This window comes from Eptatretus burgeri, chromosome 6, assembly GCF_056783735.1.
Source record: "Eptatretus burgeri isolate ZD-2024b chromosome 6, Ebu_testis_v1, whole genome shotgun sequence".
In the NCBI taxonomy this organism is placed as follows: domain Eukaryota; kingdom Metazoa; phylum Chordata; class Myxini; order Myxiniformes; family Myxinidae; genus Eptatretus; species Eptatretus burgeri.
In genome coordinates, this window is record NC_140966.1 from 24331121 (window position 1) to 24347661 (window position 16541).

At 43.2% G+C, this 16541-nt stretch overlaps 1 protein-coding gene across 21 annotated transcripts in view; it reads right to left on the bottom strand.

Moving 5' to 3' along the window:
• LOC147024409 (uncharacterized) overlaps positions 1 to 16541 on the bottom strand; it is a 200601-nt gene that overhangs the window by 26033 nt on the left and 158027 nt on the right. For 8 of the 21 annotated variants that reach the window (XM_085884307.1, XM_085884311.1, XM_085884312.1 and 5 more), the window contains one exon: positions 14039 to 14111. Coding sequence is in view for 7 of the 21 variants with exons in the window: in XM_085884316.1 (XP_085740442.1) it covers positions 1942 to 2208; positions 14039 to 14111 (340 nt within the window). In the remaining 14 variants the exon portion in view is untranslated. The other 13 variants (XR_015059014.1, XR_015059009.1, XM_085884318.1 and 10 more) reach the window with 6 other exon arrangements.

Consider the following 16541-nt stretch of genomic DNA (forward strand, 5'->3'; position numbering starts at 1 on the left):
CCTCTGGTGCCAGCAATCCAATGATGGCCATATTATTTTTTGACCACCATGACCTTGACCTTCAACATTTAGGGATACATATAAAATGTGTCCTCCCATATTGAATGTATCCATAAAGCTAAACTTCATGAAAATCGGTGGAAAAATTATTGAAGTTATGATCATAAAAGTGTTTTAGTTAATTATGTCACAATATGAAGAAAAAAAAAGGAGGTCAAGGATACTGATCAAATATCAGGTGCACAACTTCAGTGTGGGAACACTGTGATGATGCAAGAACATCTTGGAAGGCCAAGCGGTCTTAAAGATTGAGCGATTACAATAAAAAAGCATTATTTTTTCATACCACCATTTAACATTGAACTTTAACTCAGAGGGGTATAATGTACATTATTCATAAATGCACCTTGTTCTAGACTATCGAGAAAGGGCAATTTTGTTCTGATCAGACAAACCTTAGTCGAGTTCTGGTGGAAAATGTTAAATTGCCTATAATTAGGTCATGACCTAAAAAACTGAAGTCAAGGTCAAAAATATTGTGTTCACCCTGCATACTTTTTATTCTCATTACTGTTGCCAAATGTCATCCTGAATGTCCAAGCTGTCTCCGAGACACATCTCGGACATTGGCAGAAAAAAGGAAGAAAAAAAACTTTAAATAGGGGTTTAGCACTCCTTGGTGTCTAAGAAACTCTGAAATAGCATTAAAAACTGGGGGCACTAATTGTAGAAACAAACCATACAACAGGTATAAGCCTCTTCTTATCCAATAGTAGTATAGGGGGAGGATTAAAAATATTGTTACGAATTCTGGCCCGCCTGGCGTGCGATCAGCCGCGTACCTCTATTCGTGACAGCGTCACCCGCCGGACGGACAATTCAGTCGTGACCCTCCTGGAACTATCGCCAGAAACCAGTCACGGGTGGGGGTTTAACCTCACCACAGCCCAGTCCGCATTCTACCCGCGCGAAATAGGGTGAATCGCCGAATGTCGATATACCTAAGTACCCGCGTGGGTAACCCACCGAGGGGTTGCACCGCACCGCACGTCGGCTTAGGACACAAACCGCTTAAGCGGTTCGTTCCGTGCTACAGGGATAACCAAGCGGTGTTATCGCCGACCTCGACGGTTCAGTGATTCTTCTTTACTCGGGTGTTCAAAACCCACCACTCATTCCACGATGCAAGATGGCACTTTCAAAGGGGAAATAGGACACGACGAACGGGATACATTCAAACAAAGCACATTTATTTATACAGCACGTATGTACAGCCAAGGCAGTCATGCAATATACAGAAAAAGCATGGAAATAAAAGCAATATCACCGAATATGCTTATAGTGTACAGTCACTTAAACAGGTTCTACTTGCAGACATGGCGCCACATCATTCACACAGAACAAAATAAATGACCCCCTCATAGGCAAGGGGGTAGACGGGGTTTATAAACCTTTATGGCCGTGGGCCGTGGATGACCGAATGGGCCCACGAGACAGACACTGGTTACCTGCACCCTCGTGGTGCGACGGTCGGCGAGCTCTCTCCGGCACTCTCCTCTCGTGTGTGCAGGCTTGCGCGCCCGAGCTGGCAAAGCGGCGCCGTCCGTCCGTGTCCCAAGAAAACAAGAAGCCCGAGCTCACGAATTAGCTGCTCGAAGGAGATGAACCACCACAAACTGAACTGAACCGCACCCTGGTGACAAAAGGCACGAACTGAACTGAACACGAGCTGCGAGCTCGACGAGCAGCCGCCACGAACTGAACTGAACATGAGCTGCGAGCTCGACGAGCAGCCACCACAAACTGAACTGAACACGAACTGCGAGCTCAACGAGCAGCCACCACGAACTGAACTGAACACGAGCTGCCCGAACCGCCAAGAGAAGAGCAAACTCGACCCCGACCACCATGAGAGGAGAGGGAGCCCGTGTGTGGTCCGCCTTATATAGCGCGGGGCTCCGCCCTTCGCTCCTCCCCGTTTTCGGCTCCGCCTCCCTTCGAGAAGCTTCTCGAAAAGGGGCGTGCCCTCACTCCAACCGCCTCACGCCCCGTGTCCACCAATCGCGAGTGAGCTCCTCGCCGCTTCTCGTGCCAGCCTTGGCGGTGATAAAACGGCGGGAAAACTGGCGCGTCATCCCAGTTCTTTTCACTGGGCCTTCGCTCAATGTTTTCGGACGGTTTTTGCGGTGGAAAGGGTCGTAGCGTGATCTGTCGGGCCAAAATAATGATAGCGAAAGAAAAACGGCTATCTCAAAGGGTCGCAGCCCAGTGAAGATGAATAAATCCCTTTAACAACGGTGGGGACCTATCTGCACATAAACTTAGCATCATAACTGATCTAAGGAACCTTTATGGTGTATTGCGAATTTCCACAGCCGTAACAATATTCACACAATGATCCAGAGGTCGTGGAGGACGTCGTAGATCTATAATGTTCCGGACAAGGACAATACAAGATGACAACGTCATGTAACATTGATGAAAAGGACTTAAAAAAAACAGACTTTGATATTTTCAGTTATAATTAATTTTAAAATTTCATGAAAATTGTAATATTTAAATGGTGTACGAGATTTGCACCTGCTCTCGCAATATCACGAGCTGAGTACTTACTTAGAAATTCTAAACAGGCAACACCAATTGTGATCCTTTAACACTGCACTGGTAAAAGTTGTGTTGTGTTACTGATAGTCACAAAAAATCATAAAGGAAGGGTTAATTCTCCAGAATTACCAACAGATTAATTGGCTATTTTAGAAACTGTAATACCTCGTTTAACTGGAAGCGTTGTTCCCCACCCAAACCTCTGGGGCGATGAATTTTCATTTGCTGCACAGAAGCTTCCCATTGCACACCCCGATCACAACCATCAGTTTTCAACTCATTCCATCCAGCGGTTCAGGAATGCATAGAAGTAAAACAAACTCACTGACAGACACTCCTTGGGTTATATTATGATGATATGCATCATTCATGTTCATTCTCCAGTTGAAAAGTACTTAACATGCACACCTATTGGTGATGTAAAAATCTGGTTATCTGGTGAATTTTCGACCATCCAATTGCAATAAGTCGGTACAGCAAAATGAAACATTGGATTTACTTTGAGCAACACATAAGGTTGTTTAATGCACATCTCGATAAGCAAACATTTCCCCAGCTTAGGTCAAACAAATCTCCGAATAACAATGGTGAAGTAGCCATTTTAGGAACTAAAAATATAGCCTTGGCTGAGCGTAAAGTTAGCGAAGGTGACTGATCCGGCTGCAGACATTCTGAAAAAGGGCACGGTGCAATAGAGGTGGTAAATTCAGTGGCAGACACAAGAGTTGGTGGAGGGCATGGGGTGGATGAGAGCATTGCAAGACATTTCATCATGTGCCAAGCTAATCGTTAGCAGGACCAAGCGGCAAGTCTGACATGGGGCTGGCAGCTGCCCTGCCTTGCCTGGTTAATGCAAATAGGCTAAGCCACACCCAACTCTGCACTCAGAGTTTTGCATCAAGTGAAGAATTTTAAGTTGCTGTAAGCCGGTTGGATTAGCTTTTTACCAAAAAATAAAGAATCTTCATGATGGATTTGCATTGCGGTCATAAAGGCATTATAACACTGAGATAATTTGCTGAAATAAACATTAAATAAACTATTTTCGGATGCACACACAACATGGGATACAAACAAAGCGCTCACATTTTTCTCCCAAGCAGATATGGTAATGCCAATCTGTCACACAGCCTGGTGGTTCCATCGCATAAACAGAGAAGCCAAACATCGGCATCCTCGATTGCTTTGGCAATCCATGCAATTCAACCCTTCAGTTAATGGAGAAGAAAGCCTTTCTCGACCGTGTCGGGTGCACGTTGAGTGTTAACATTTCCTTTCATCATGTTAAAGCTCCTCGGATTTAGACATTAGAATGTGCCATACTATTAAAGATTCCTGCAGGAAAAAAATCCTAACTGCACTCAGAAGGTCGAAATGACGAGGGACTCGATATTATAACGAATTAACGAGGATGTGAAAGCTGTTCTGAGTCCCAGTCCGAGCCCAAGTCTCTCGATAAATTTTTGAAGACGCATATTGATGTGGTATCCAAAATATTGTCACGTCGACACGTCTGACTCACGCCAGGTGCTTTTGCTACTCCTGAAAATCACTGAGCTAACCAAATTCACACCGTGTTCAATTTACTGTTCTTTACCATTTGAGAAACCCCAAACATCACTCCAATCCGAGGCCGAACATGGTGGTGCAACACGTGGGAGGCTCATGCAGGAAAACGTGTCTTCCAATAAAAAAAGGTTTATAAAAATGAAATACGACACAGGGGTAACCAAGACAACAAAACCCGGCCAGATCTGCCACAGGAGGACAACAAATGGGGAAGGTGAGGCACGAATAACCTAACTTATGTACAATAAGAAATAAATCAAGCCCACCCCCTCATGGCACCATTTACAAGACTTGCACATGATGAACAATGGGGACAGGCAAAGAATTGTGGCTAGCATGAGCTGGATGGGGCTCCACCATAATGGCATGGTTGTGCAGGTCGGCTCTGCACAGACGAAGTGCAGCTGAGGAAGCAATGGACCTGAGGTGGGAATGGTGATGAGGGAGGCAAGATGAGAGAGATGTCTCTTCTTCGAAGGGCAAGGAAAGGAACAAGCAAGGTGTTGATGACATCCTCATGTTCAAAGCTCAACTGCCACATGGACTGTGGCCACTTACCCTCGTGAACTCTGGGACCGGCCCCATGCATGGTGAGTTCCTGTTATTGGCTGCCCGCTACTTGTGGGCAGGGCCATCTTTTGGGGCATCACACCCTGTGAGATAGCCCTAAACAAAAGTGTTCCGTCTTCCTCCAAGGCTCCGCAGCAGACTTTGCTGCCATGACTTGAGCGGCCTTCCAGCCAAACAGTTTGTAATGGTCATTTCCCCAAAAGTGAATGCGATTTCCAGTGTGCCTTTGGTGTTAAATGCCCAGTGCTGCAAGACCTCATCCGACCTCACTTGATTTACAGGAGGGTTTACACAACAAACTTACCCTGCACCGTCTTAAAGTTAACACTCACTGCCTCCTCATGCACGTTTTACAATATGACTTACTTAGATTACTCTTGTAAATTATCAAACGTATGACATGGTCCATACTATTCTTACCACAATCGAGCAATGGGTCCCCCTCCCCACCCCCCCTCTTCTACGTAACAATATTTTATTGATTAGGCGATTCCAATTATTAATTCAACAAGAAGTCACGATTTGAACCAGCAGAAAAGAAAAATGTTTCCACCTGGGTTAACATTGTACATACACCAGTCAAATACCGGTAATGTTAATGAAATTTAATTTTTTCACATTGATCATTGTAGAACTTGTATGTAAATCATAAGCAGGACAAAGGCATTAATAGACAATAATGTACTTTCATGTAAATTACAAGGACAATAATTCGTAGACAATGGACAAATACTTTTAGTATCATGGTTTCCAAGCATCATGAGCCATCGGATCAGGCCAAACAGGTTGCCGGTTGTGGTAGTGACATAATTCTGCATCAACAAACGTACAATGGCCTGCAAAAGTATTTACCCCCGAACAATAATGCCACATTTAGATGAATTGTGAATTACAGTGGTGAAAAAAGACTTTGTGAACCCTTTAGAATTTTCTGTATTTCTGAATAAATTTGATCTAAAATGTGGTCAGGTCTTCATCTGAGACACTGTTCTTCATTGCGTAGCCCGGGAGCCACTGGCAGCCCCTGGTGGCCTAAAGTGCAGCCCCGACGTGTGGCCGATGATACACAAATGTGAAAACACCCCCATCTTAATCCTCCATAAATGCTATCAAATTGACCCAATGTTTTCAAATGAGTGTTCCAACGTGAAGCAGAAAAGTAACATACTGTAACTACATCAGTAGATGTCAGTTTACAAACAATTATGCTTGCAGCCCAGTTAACTACAACTAAGAGGAGTGTGTGGGAGCGCGGCCTTAGAGCAGCCATTATGGAGTCCTGCAGGCGGTGTGGCGGCTCACACTGATGTCTTATCAACAAAAGTGGCCTCCCTGTAAAAAAATAGTGAAGATTACTGATCTAAGTCCTAATAATAGATAGAGAGAAACTGATTAAACAATTAGCATGCAAAACAAAATCTACTTTTTCATTTATTTATTGAGCAAAGAGTTCCAACATTCAATTTCTTTGTCAGAAAAAGTATGTGAACCTTTTACATTGAGTAACTGGTGGCACCCCCTTGAGCAGCAATAACTTCAACCAAACGTTTCCTGTAACTCTTGATCAGTCCTGCACATCGGCTTGGAGGAATTTTCACCTATTCCTCCTTACAGAACTGCTTCAACTCAGAGAGATTTATGGGCTTCCTCACATGAACTGCTCACTTCAGATTCTGCCACAACATTTGAATTGGGTCAAGATCTCGACTTTGATTTGGCCATTCCAAAACAAAAAAAAAATCTCTTCTGCTTCACCCATTCTGTTATAGATTTACTGGTTTATTTAGGATCATTGTCATGCTGCATGACCCACTTTATGTTAAGCTTCAGCTCACGTACGGATGCCCTTACAATCTCTTGAAGAATTTGCTGGTACAATCCAGAATTCATGGTTCCGTCAATGATGGCAAGCCATCCGAGTCCTGAGGCAGCAAAGCAGCCCCAAACCATGATACTCGTACCACCATGCTTCACGAGTGGGATGAGGTTCATATGTTGGAATGCAGTGTTTGGTTTTCGCCATGCATTAATTTCTCATTGAAGCCAAAAAACTCCACTTTCAACTCATCTGTCCACAGAACATTCTTCCAATAGTCTTCTGGATCATCCCAGTGGTCTTTGACAATCTTGAGATGGGTGGCGATGTTCTTCTTGGAGAGCAGTGGTTTCCTCCTTGCTATTCTCCCATGCACACCATTCTTGTTCAGTATTTTCCTGATTGTGAACTCATAAACATTGACATTAGCTAATGCAAGAGAGGCCTGCCGATCCTTAGACGTTACCCTGGAGTTCTTTGTGACGTCCTGGATTATTGTACGCCTTGCTCTTGGAGTGAATTTCGTTGGATGACCGCTCCTGGAAAGAGCAACAATGGTGTTGAATTTTCTCCATTTGTACACTATCTGCCTGACAATGGATTCATGGAGCCCAACATCATTAGAAATGGATTTGTAACCCTTTCCAGACCGATGAGCATCGACAACTCTTTTTCTGAGGTCCTCAGAAATCTCTTTTGATCGGGGCATGACACGCTTCCACAAACCTTTGTGGTGAAGACCAGACTCTGAGGGTGACGAAGAAAGGTTATGTTTTTCATATCAGGTAGGGCCACCCAAACACACTCCTGATTGTCATCCCATTGATTGAAACACCTGATTGTAATTACCCCCTTAATTGAGCTGATTAATCTCAAGGTTTACAAACTTTTTCCAAGAAAGAGATTGAATGTTGGAACATTTTGCTCAATAAATAACTGAAAAATAGATACTTTTGGTGTGCTTTTTGTTTAATCAGGTTCTGTTTCTATATTATTAGAACTAGGATGAAGATCTGATCACATTTTAGATTAAATTTATCCAGAAATACAGAAAATTCAAAATGGTTCACAAATTTTTTTTCTCACCACTGGTCATAGAAACACTTTTGCCAAATTAACTGTTTTTATCTTGCCAAAACGAAGTTTTTGCAAGATATGTTAGTCAGCTTGTATGTTTTTGTTTTTTTTGTTTGTCTGTAATCACGTATAAAAATTCTGCAGAGCACAGTTATCATCGGAAAATTTTGTAACTTCGCATATCAGAGGCCTATAGAGGTCCCTTTCAGTGCACAAAATTTTGAAGGTCAAGGTCAAAGGTCAAGGTCACTTTGGCGCAAATCAGGGGAGTCGACGAAACCCTTATTTTTTGAGTAATTTTGATCGGATCGTCTTCAAACTTCATGGGAATATAGTTCATGGTCTGGCGCTCAGCTGATTAATTTTTGGTGGCGATTGGCCTTGACCTTCATGGTTAGCGCCTGAGGTCAAACATATTTGACCCCAAGGTCAAATTTTCAAGTTTTAGGAACCATATCGTGTAGTACCTCAAATTGAACACCTCGATGAGTGCTTTCTAGATATGTCAAGCTTGAGACATTATGACGTCATTTGGTGACGTTATGAGGCAAAAACATATTTTTCATGGTTACTCTGTAGAACGATTCTCATCGGAATCTCTCGTAGGCAGATATTCCTCAAGGAGTCGCTCCGGGTGGATAGCAGCTCTGTTCACCTCAGTGTGACCTTAAATAAGTCACACGTGGTCACCTTTTGGCAAGATACGGGTCACCCTGCGGGTGACATTGGTTTATTTTATTTTTTTCATAACTTTTTTTTTTCATAGCTGAATAGATAAAACAAAACACTGTTATAGTTGAAGGAGGTTACATGTCACGAATAACTGGAAAAAACATATAGAAATCAAAATTCACTGGTTGCAAAAGTATTCAGCCCCTGAGGTCAGTACTTGGTGGAAGAACCTTTTGCAGCAAAGACAGCAAGTTGCACAGTGAGATGATGAAATGTTTGCCCATTCTTCATGTGAAAACGACTCCAGTTCTGCAAGTTTGATGGGGATCGTCGATGCAATGCAATCTTCAAGTCTCACCATAAATGCTCAATTGGGTTTAAGTCGGGATTTTGACTGCACAACTCAAGAACATTTATTACTTGCAAAATCGAAGATTTTTCAAGTACATTGGTCAGTTGATTTTGTTATTCTGTGTTTGTCGCCTACAGGTCACAATTTTATACCGACCTTCACGAAACTTTACCGCATGGCAGAGTTTGGCATGAGCAAGAAGCCGATTGTTTTTTTGAGGTCAAAAGGTCAACAACGGTCAACAAATTTGTGAAATTTCTAAAATCCTCAATTTTTATCAAATTGATTTGAAATTTGAACAGGATTTATATATTTCAGGTCACTGAATTCAGCCAGCCAATTATTTTTGAGGTCAACATCGACCAAAAGGTCAACAACTTAGGTGAGATTTCAAAAATCCTCCATTTTCATCCAATTGATTTGAAATTTGAAGAGGATTTACAGTATATTTCAGGTCACTGAATTCAGCCAGCCAATTATTTATGAGGTCAACATCGACCAAAAAGTCAAAATAGGCACAAAGTCAACAACGCAACAGGTATTTCTAAAATCCTCAATTTTCATCCAATTGACTTGAAATTTGAAAAGGATTTACACATCAAGTCACTGAATTCAACCACCAATTATTTTTGAGATCAACATTGGCCAAAGGTCAACAAGTGAGGTGAGATTTCTAAAATCCTCAATTTTAATCCCATTGACTTGAAATTTGAAGAGGATTTGCATTTCAGGTCACTGAATTCAACCACCAATTATTTTTGAGGTCAACATAGGTCAAATTTCTAAAATCGTCATTTTCATCCAATTCACTTGAAATTTGAAGAGGAGTTGCATATTTGGTCATTGAATTCAACCACCAATTATTTTTGAAGTCTAATTTGTTTTCTGGATTTTGCATGTATCGTGCTCTGCACTATGTCTGTCTTCTTGTTTTCTTATTATTCAACCACACCATTGTGGCTTTAGCTTTGTGCTTCAGATCACTGTCATGCTGAAATGTCAATCTCCTACCCAGTTTCAGATTAATGGCCAACTCGAGCAGGTTTTCATCAAGGATTCTCCTGTACTTTGCTTTGCACCATACATTGTCTCTTCCATCCTGACAAGCTTACCAGTCCCTTCTGATGAATAGCAGCCCTAACACACGATGCTGCCATACCACCACCATGTTTGATTGTAGGGATGATGTTGACTGGATGATGTGCAGTATTAGGCTGGCGGCAGATGTAACACTTTGATTTTACACCAAAAAGTAAAATTTTTGTCTCATCTGATCACAAAACTTTTCTCCACATGCCTTCATTATCATTAGGATGCTTTTTTGCAAACTCCATATGAGTTTTTAGATGTGTCTTTTTCAATAATGGCTTCTTTCTTGCTACCTGTCCATAAAGGCCAACTGTGTGAAGGGAATGGGATATTGTTGATTGATGAACCCTGACTCCCATCTCAGACGTAGAGCCTTGCAGATCATTCAAAGTTATTGCTGGATTTACAGTGACATCCTGAAATGGTTTCCTGCTTGCCCAGCTGTTGAGTTTGGATGGGTGACCTGATCTGGTTAAAGTCTGGATGGTATGATACGTCTTCCACTTCTGAATGATGGATTTCACCGTTTCCAAAGGGATAATGAGTGACTTTTAAATCTTCTTATAACCCTCTCCTGAATGGTGCTTCTCCACCACTTTATGTCTGACTTATTTAGAAAGCTCCTTGGTCTTCATGTTTGCCTTGTAGGTTGACCAAGTGACTTGCACCTTAAAACTCCTTAGACAAGTGGGGGAGTTTAATTTCTCAGTTAAACCACTGATTACATTCAGGCGAAACATATTACACTTATTTTGTAACCTTTCAAACAAATAATTTGCTTCTGAAGTGATTTATGGTTAATTAGGCAAAGGGTTTGAATACTTATGTACCTGAGAATCATCTAATTTTCTCTGTTTATCTAACTTATTCACATTTTCTCTGCATTTTTTTTTTTTTAGCTTTATCACTTTGGAGTGGTTTGTGAAGACTCTACATATGATGTTTGATTTGAAAGCATTATTAAATAAGCTCAGATGGCATCAAAATATAAAAACTTTGGAGGGGGGTAAATGTTTTTGCAGTCCACTGCAGCCACACTTTTCTGTTAAACTAGTGTAATGGTAATTGCTCCCGGTAGAAATGAAACGCATACTGGATGATGTTTAATAAAATGTTAAGGACCATTCCGAAACACATGGTTTTAAAAAGGTCTCATGAACTTTTTAAAAAATAACAAACAGTCCCTGGCCCATATCTTAGAATCTGTCCAAACCAATTACATTTTGCATGTCCTCAACTTAAAATGTGATGTGATTGTGAACAAACTACCAAAGGTGCAAGTTAGGTTGATCATGTGAAATGCTGTGTGATCTAAGATGCCTTTCAAATCTGAGGGAGCATCATGATTGCAAACCATCTGCAATAAATGTAGGAAAAGGCAAAAATCTGACCCTATTAGAAAGCAGCTTTAAAATCACTGCATGTAAGGTTGGTGCTCAACAACATTGAAATAAAGAAATTAGATGAAAGACTGACTTTCCATTTTTATTTTGGTACATTTATCTGTTCTGAGAGTTCTAATCCAAACAATAATCCAAGAAACATCAGCGTTTTATTTTATCTTTCAATATGTGTTGTTACATTGGTGCGAGGGGTGGGGTGGGAGGGGGGAGGAGGTTGGATATTCACAAAGAGCAGAGAAGAATGTATAGAGTAGCATGGTCCATGTATAGGGGTAGTTGGCCAATCTCGATGTGTTAAGTCGGGAAACATTAGTTGAAGAATTGTCTTGTTTGAATGTGCACCCTACAGGGGGTGGTGCATCGAAAGAGTTTGTGAGGGATTATGGTTCAGGAAATTGTTTCGTATAACCTCAATGTCAACCTCTTCCGGGGATGTAAGGGGGGGGCACCAGGAGACGAGGCATGAGAATGAGGGGATGAGTGTTTGTCGCCTCCCAAGGGGCGGAGCAATACACGCCTTCAGGGGCGGAGATATAGATGCCTTGAGCGGAGCATTGCCCAGAGAGAGAGAGAGAAGGAGGAGCCTGATTGGGCAGTTGGAGGTCGGAGGAGAACGGAGTGACTGAGAAGAAAAAGACTGCTGAGGATAACCATGTCTGAGTTTCTTTGAGTGCTGAAGAGAAGGATTTTGTAAGGAGAAAAATTGCAAGAGTTTTGAGGAGGTCGTCCTGTCTGCCTGCCTGTCTTTGCCCTGTGCCCATTTCGTCTGTCTGCTGCTTCATCTCCTCATCATCCTGGCCATCTCATCATCGCTTGCTCGTCCCCGCGACCACCAGAGCAGAGTCCCCCGGTTTTGTCCCTTTCCCCATCAATGACTGAGTCTGGTGTGTGGCGCTTTAGTTTTTTTTAGATTTATTTTATTCTTGTTGTATATAATTATTTATTAATTGCTTTCTCTTCCACCGAACCCACCATCGTCTCCTCGCGATTCCATCATCCACTGGTTCTTTTTACTTTTGCTTCAGGAATAAACTTGTTGGTTTTAAAAAGAGCTAAGTTTCTTGAGTTTCTCCTCATGACCCATACACGTTTTGTCCGCCATTAATTCAGAATGTCTCCACTGGAGTTAAGCCACTTGGAACATCGTGGGACTTTAACCTCCCGCCACGATGAACGAGACATTAGTTGAGCCGTCGACGCTACAATGTACAGGATGTCCATAAAGTGATTGTACGAATTTGAACTTTCATAACTCTTGATGCACACATGATATAAACGAACTATAATCTGTGCATGAAAATATAATGCATAATGTTTTTACTCATTACAGTTCAAAGTTTTAGGCTTCAACATAAACGCCATCTTTCATAATACTGTGCATCGTTTAATCTGATTTTCCAACTTGTTGAAAACATTTTCCAGTTGCTGCTGAGTAATATCATTAATTGCATTTGTGATCATAATCCTCAGTTCATCCATATAATGTGATTATGATGAGCCAACAACAGTTTTACGTCGCCCCATAAAACGTCGTCCAATGGAGACAGGTCAGGGAACGAGATGGCCACGCAATTGGTTCACGTCAACCGACCCACTTGTCTGGGGAGACCTCATTCAAGCACCATCACACATTCAAAGCATAGTGGCATGGAGTCTGACTGGTACAAGGTGATGTGCGATACAATTTAATCGTCGTAGTTCGGGACCCAAATGTGATAACGCTGTTGGTTGACTTTACCACTGATTTGTAGAAATTGTCTCATCAGAAAATGTCAACTCATCAAGAAACCAAGGGGATTTAGCAATGGAGGCCATTACTCAAGGCAGAGCTTTGGGACTTCATGACAAGTCGAGAAACGTTTCAAGGCCAGCAGAAATCCTGGACTAGATCGCTGCACTGTCGCAGAATGAAAGTGGCAGGAATTTGTAATTTTTCTCGGGTGTCGGGAATAACTCGCCTACATTTCACAAAGACACCATGCGATCTTTAAAGTCCACAAACAACCAGTGTTGGCAGACGGATCCTCCACTCTCTCAGCTCTCTGTCCAATCTCTGCCCCTCCACAAAGGGGTATTTTGTCAACTGAACACAGGAGGAGATTCTTCTTTGGTGTTACATATTTCATTTTTCTCAAAATAAAACCTTTTTGCCATTTCAATTAAATTCAAAATAACATCCTATATTTATAGTTCTATTTATCGACAACATGGTTGATCCATTCCAAGACGACAAGGTGGAAAAACCACATAGGCGAAGCATTAGGATTCATCCACAAAGAGCAGGATTTGATCATTTATAATTTACAAAGAGCATGCCATTTTTCAGACAGAACTTTACACCAGCTGTCCTATGTGCTTGACTCCAAATGTGGATGAGCAAAAATGCATGGTAACCTTTACAAACACTAGATCATTGTGTGCAAATATCTTGGCCTCCTTACAAATTCCAGACTTCTGATTACTGTGCAGCATCAGTGATTCCCCAACAACAGTCCACAGGGATGAGATTAGTATCATCTTTCCTGAAGTTAAGCACTCGAGCAATTCTGCAATGTAGTTCAAGTCCATAAACAATGGTGTGACATGCACAGCCATGGTTAACTGAAATCGTTTTGACCACCTTGCCAACCCACCCCCACCCTACAAAGAAGACTTCACAGGACATCATGTGGCTAAATGCACACATCACCCCATAATGAAAAACATGTGGAAAAGTATATATTAAATGGGTTGTTCGTCATTGCATCCCCCACATTGCCATCAAAACATATATTTTGGTGAATCCATCATGTCATCAACATTAAGCAATATGATCGTCAAGGAAGAACGGGGAAAACCAAAATGGACAGGAGTGCATAGTCCAAGAAATGGAGGTGAATAACGTACCAAGAAAGCTGATGCACCTTTCAGCATCCTATCATTTGGCAGGGCAGCATGATCAGCACATGTACTTGTAAAGCTGAAAGAGAAAACGTTAAAAGGTATTTCATGATGAATCTACTTGTGTGGAAACACAATTAGTATTCGTTTAGCCTGATACAAATGTCAAATGCTCTGAAATTAAATATAATCACTTTATTGAGGCTATGCAAGGCCATTCAGAAAAAAGAAGAGGTCATTTGGGCTCACGACATGCCAAATGACCTCTTCTTTTCTGATAATTTGTGCGTTGCATCGAGAGGTCATGAATGGGAAGCAACATTGAAGTTTCAATAACTCGGAATTTATATTTCTGATCACTGACGGTTTTTCTTCACTTTACATCAATGTATTTTTATACCTACAGCATAAAACAAACACACAAACACACGTGTGTATGTATGTGTGTGTGTGTGTGTGTGTGTGTGTGTGTGTGTGTGTGTGTGTGTGTGTGTGTGTGTGTGTGTGTATGTATGTGTGTGTGTGTGTGTGTGTGTGTGTGTGTGTGTGTGTGTGTGTGTGTACATATATATATATATACACACATGTTGTTGCTGTTCGGCTTTCGGCTGCTCCCGTTAGGGGTCGCCACAGCGAATCATCCGTTATGATCCGAATACTGATTTGGCATAGGTTTTATGCCGGATACCCTTCCTGATGCAACCCTGGTCACCTCTTACGACACAGGGATAAGGATTGGGTTTCGCCATGATTCTAGGATGCCTTACACCCTCTCATAGCACGGCCCAGCGCAGAGCTCCCGTCCTCAAGCGATCCTCCAACCCAAGCCTCCGAGTAGCCGGATTACAGGCGCACGCCACTACGCCCGGTCGTGTATATATTGTTACGAATTCTGGCACGCCTGGCGTGCGAGCGATTGCGTAACTCGAATCGCAACCGCGTCACCCACCGGACGGACAATTCAGTCGTGACCCTCCTGGAACTACCGCCAGGAGCCAATCACGGGTGGGGGTTTAACCTCACCACGATTGTGCCAATTGCCCACCCGCGAAGGATAGGGTTGCTCACCAAATTCGACCTAAGTACCTGCGCGAGTAGTCGACCGGGCGATCGTACCTCGCCGCAGGTCGGCCTCGGACACGAACCACTTAAGCGGTCTGTTCCGTGCTGCAGTGATAACCGAGCGGTGTTATCGCCGACCTCGACGGATGTGATTCTCTTCTTTACCCGGGTGTTCAAAACCCACTACTAATTTATTCCGCGATTCAAGGTGGCACTTTCAAAAGGGAAAAAGACGACGAACGGGATACATTTCACACAAGGACATTTATTTACAACCACACGTATACAGTCATGCAATATACAAGCAACAAATAGAAAGCGTTACCACCGAATACGATTATCATTTACAAGCACAGTCACTTACACAGTTTCTACTTGGCAGGACACGGCGCCACAGCATGCATAAGAAAACAAAGAAAAACCCTCCCCATAGGCAAGGAGGTAGACGGGGTTCGTAAACCTTTATGGCACGGGACCTGGAGGACCGAACGGGTCCCGTGAGACCGAAGGGTCTTACCCGCGCCCTCGTGGCGTGAAGGTGGGCAGGTCGCGATGTCGACTCCCCACGGCCTTGCGTAGCCGCGCCTGACCTCGGGCCCCTGGCGTGGTCAGCGAGCTCTCTCCGGCGTTGCTGCTGGTGCTTCCACGACCCACGACCGAACAAGAAAAGACTGAAGGGCAGAAGGGGCTTCAGGACCACCAGAGAAAGAACGGATGATGGACCACAGGGCGAGAGTTCATGGACCAGAGAGAGAACGGATGATGGACCACAGGGCGAGAGCTAATGGACCAGAGAGAGAACGGATGTCGACCCTGGCCACCAAGAGAGAGAAGCACTCGATCCCGACAGAGAGCTCATGGACCAGAGAGAGAATGACGTCGACCCTGGCCACCAAGAGAGAGGAAGCGAGCTCTACCTCGACAGAGAGCTCATGGACCAGAGAGAGAGTGACGTCGACGACCCAGACAGAGAGAGCTCCTGGACCTCTCGCGTGGTCCGCCTTATATAGCGCGGGGCTCCGCCCTTCGCTCCTCTGCGTTTTCGGCTTCACCTCCCTTCGAGAAGGTTCCCGAAAAGAGGCGTTCCCTCACCCCGACCGCCTCACGCTGTTCATCCACCAATCGGCGGCGAGCTGCCCTCCCCCTGCCTCTGTCACACTCCTCGGAGAAACAGGCGGTAAAAATCCGCACGCCCAAAAGGGAACTCTTTCGGTTCAATTTTTCGTTCGACGGTTTTCAACGCGGCTTGTTGCTTGCGTGGAGGTATGTTCAAAATAACAATAGAAAAAGAAAAACGGCTATCTCAAAGAGTCGCAGCCCGATGAATCACACAAATTCACTTTAAACAACGGTGGGGAACTATCTGCACATAAACTTAGCGTCATAACTGATCTAAGGACCCTTTATGGTGCATTGCGAATTTCCACAGCCGTAACAATATAAATAT